This window comes from Sinocyclocheilus anshuiensis, unplaced genomic scaffold (genome assembly GCF_001515605.1).
Source record: "Sinocyclocheilus anshuiensis isolate Anshui unplaced genomic scaffold, SAMN03320099.WGS_v1.1 scaffold479, whole genome shotgun sequence".
Classification (NCBI taxonomy): domain Eukaryota; kingdom Metazoa; phylum Chordata; class Actinopteri; order Cypriniformes; family Cyprinidae; genus Sinocyclocheilus; species Sinocyclocheilus anshuiensis.
This window is the reverse complement of record NW_015551042.1, coordinates 166,055-168,841: the sequence shown is the minus strand read 5'-3', so window position 1 is coordinate 168,841 and position 2,787 is coordinate 166,055. Positions and strand designations below refer to the sequence as shown.

The following is a 2,787-nucleotide window of genomic DNA, read 5'->3' as shown; positions in this document are numbered from 1 at the left end:
CGGTCTCATATGTAAGCATATGCATATGAAAAATAATGCGATCATCAACACTAAGCGCATATAAATGAAAACTGCCTAATGTTAGCGAGTGAAATGTGTTAAAGGCCTGTGCAAGCCTTGGGAGCGCTGATGAAAGCCATCTACTGCAGCTTTGCTTTGATAATATTACTGAATATGATCCAGATGTAGTATTTGATAAAAATGCGATTTTCTCAGCTTTTTTGCTCAGAATTTTGCTTTTTTTTTTTATGAAGCCTACCTGCATTCAAGTGTTGATAAACACTTTAGATTAATGCTAAAAGTAGCTCATAACTCGCCGATTTAGGAGAAAATCTCACCATGATTATTCTGCTCTGTTAATTAAAAGGCTGTTTAGATGCATATCCACTAATTGTTTACGAGAAGCATGTAAGAAGCTGACAATTAGCTGAACATATACAGTACTTAATTAGTGGCACTTCGTCTGCATTTTAAAATATTTGAATGTGGCAGCATTTTTATTTTTAAACCTTTATTTGAATATGGCGACATAATATTGCACTCTACAATATTTAAATGAATGAATCTCTGACAGAGACTATCAGCCAATCACTGTGTGCATAGTTAATAAGCTTGAAGACATCATGCATAGCAACGAGCTCAGCCCCGCCCCCTTACTCTGAGCTTAAAACTTCTCTCTATTCCTTAGTACAAGTTTGCAGCTTTGTGAATAGGTTTTAAGAGAAAACTCTTTTTTACTGCTATTTAGGAGAACTCTTAGTGGTAAGATACAATGTTTTGTGAATACGGGCCCTGATCTTTATTTTGATGTATTGCATGTTCAGATATTCATACAACAATATATTCTGGGGGCCTTGAAATTTTAGTGAAAATCAGCAAAAGCGCTGGCAGGGAAAGGGTTAAGGTATTTGGTATTTTATTTTAAAATACATTTTGATGTATATTTGCCCAACCCTGCCTACAGGTGTGCCACAAAGCCTTCACGCAGACCAGCCACCTGAAGAGACACATGATGCAGCACAGCGACGTCAAGCCCTACAGCTGCGGCATCTGCGGCCGGGGCTTCGCGTATCCCAGCGAGCTCCGCGCACATGAGCTCAAGCACGAGAGAGGCCAGGAGAACGTGTGCGTGGAGTGCGGACTCGACTTCCCCACGCTGGCGCAGCTCAAGCGCCACCTGACAGCGCACCGCGGCCCCATGCAGTACGACTGCGGCGAATGCGGCAAGAGCTTCCAGTATCCCAGCCAGCTGCAGAACCACATGATGAAGCACAAGGACATCCGGCCGTTCATCTGCAGCGAGTGCGGGATGGAGTTCGTCCAGTCGCACCATCTCAAGCAGCACGCGCTCACGCACAAGGTGAGAGGACGGCGGGACTGTGACGTACGCTGTGGAAAAATCCCAAATTAAATGTAAAAAGAACAAAAAGTAATAAAAAGGTCAAAAACACAGCAAAATTACTAAAACTTAAATTAATACGAGAATGGAAAATGTACAAATAAAAACTATGCTAAAAATATTTTTTGAAGATTATTACTGTAGAAAATACAACTTTAGTTTCTTATATATGTAAAAAGAAGAAAAATAATAAAAAGCAAAAACACAACAAAATTACTAAAACTTAAATTAACTTAAATTAAAATGAGAATGTAAAATGTAAAAATAAAAACTACAATGTAAAAATATTTTTTTTGAAGATTATTACTGTAGAAAATATAACTTTAGTTTTTTATATATGTAAAAAGAAAAAAAAAGAAAAATTGCAAAAACAACAAAATGACTACAACTTAAATTAACTTAAATTAATACGAGAATGGAAAATGTAAAAATAAAAACTACGCTAAACAATATTTTTTGAAGATTATTACTGTAGAAAATACAACTTTAGTCTTTAATATTTAAAAAGAACAAAAACTAATAAAAATGGCAAAAACACAACAAAATTAATAAACTTTAACTAAAATAAAAATGAGAATGGAAAACAAAAATAAAAACTACACAAAAAAACATATTTTCTGAAGATTTTTACTGTACAAAACACAACTTCAGTCTTTAATAGTTAAAAAGAAAAAAAAAATAATATAAATGGCAAAAAACCAAAACAATTACTAAAACTTTAAATTAATATGAGAATGTAAAATATAAAAATAAAAACTACACTGTAAAAAATATTTTTTGAAGATTACTGCAGTACATTTTACAAGAAAATACAATTTCAGACTTTAATATTTATATAGAACAAAAACTAATAAAAACAGCAGAACAAAACAAAAACAAAGTTACTAAAACTTTAACAAATATTAAAATGAGAACGGAAAATAAAAATATAAACTACACTGTAAAAATGAATCTTTTGAAGATTATTGTGGTACATTTTTTACAAGAAAATACCATTTCAGTCTTTTAAAAAAGAACAACAACTATTAAAAAAACAGCAAAAACAACAAAATCACTAAAACTTTAACAATTAAAATGAGAATGGAAAATGTAAAAATAAAACTACACTGTAAATCTTTTTACAAGAATGTATTAATTCAGTCTTTTTACTTAAAAATTCCATGTTTAATTCAATGTTTTTCTTTGTCATTATTTGTGAAATTTACCAGCAATTTCTTAGAAATGAGTGAAAATAGTTTCAAAGGATATCCTACACCAACTCTTTTCAATGTAATTCAAAATACTAGAACTGTTCCAAATTGTACTTGGAAATTGTTTAAAATATTTTTTCAATGTAACTACTGTAACTACACTCTAAAAAATGCTGGGTTAAATATAACCCAGCGCTG

At 32.3% G+C, this 2,787-nt stretch overlaps 1 protein-coding gene across 3 annotated transcripts in view; it reads left to right on the top strand.

Moving 5' to 3' along the window:
- The window catches only part of znf366 (zinc finger protein 366), an 18,602-nt gene that overhangs the window by 7,936 nt on the left and 7,879 nt on the right, over nucleotides 1-2,787 (top strand). For all 3 annotated transcript variants that reach the window (XM_016451144.1, XM_016451145.1, XM_016451143.1), the window contains exon 3: nucleotides 965-1,360. In XM_016451144.1, the coding sequence (XP_016306630.1) occupies nucleotides 965-1,360 (396 nt within the window). The remainder of the gene's footprint in view (nucleotides 1-964; nucleotides 1,361-2,787) is intronic.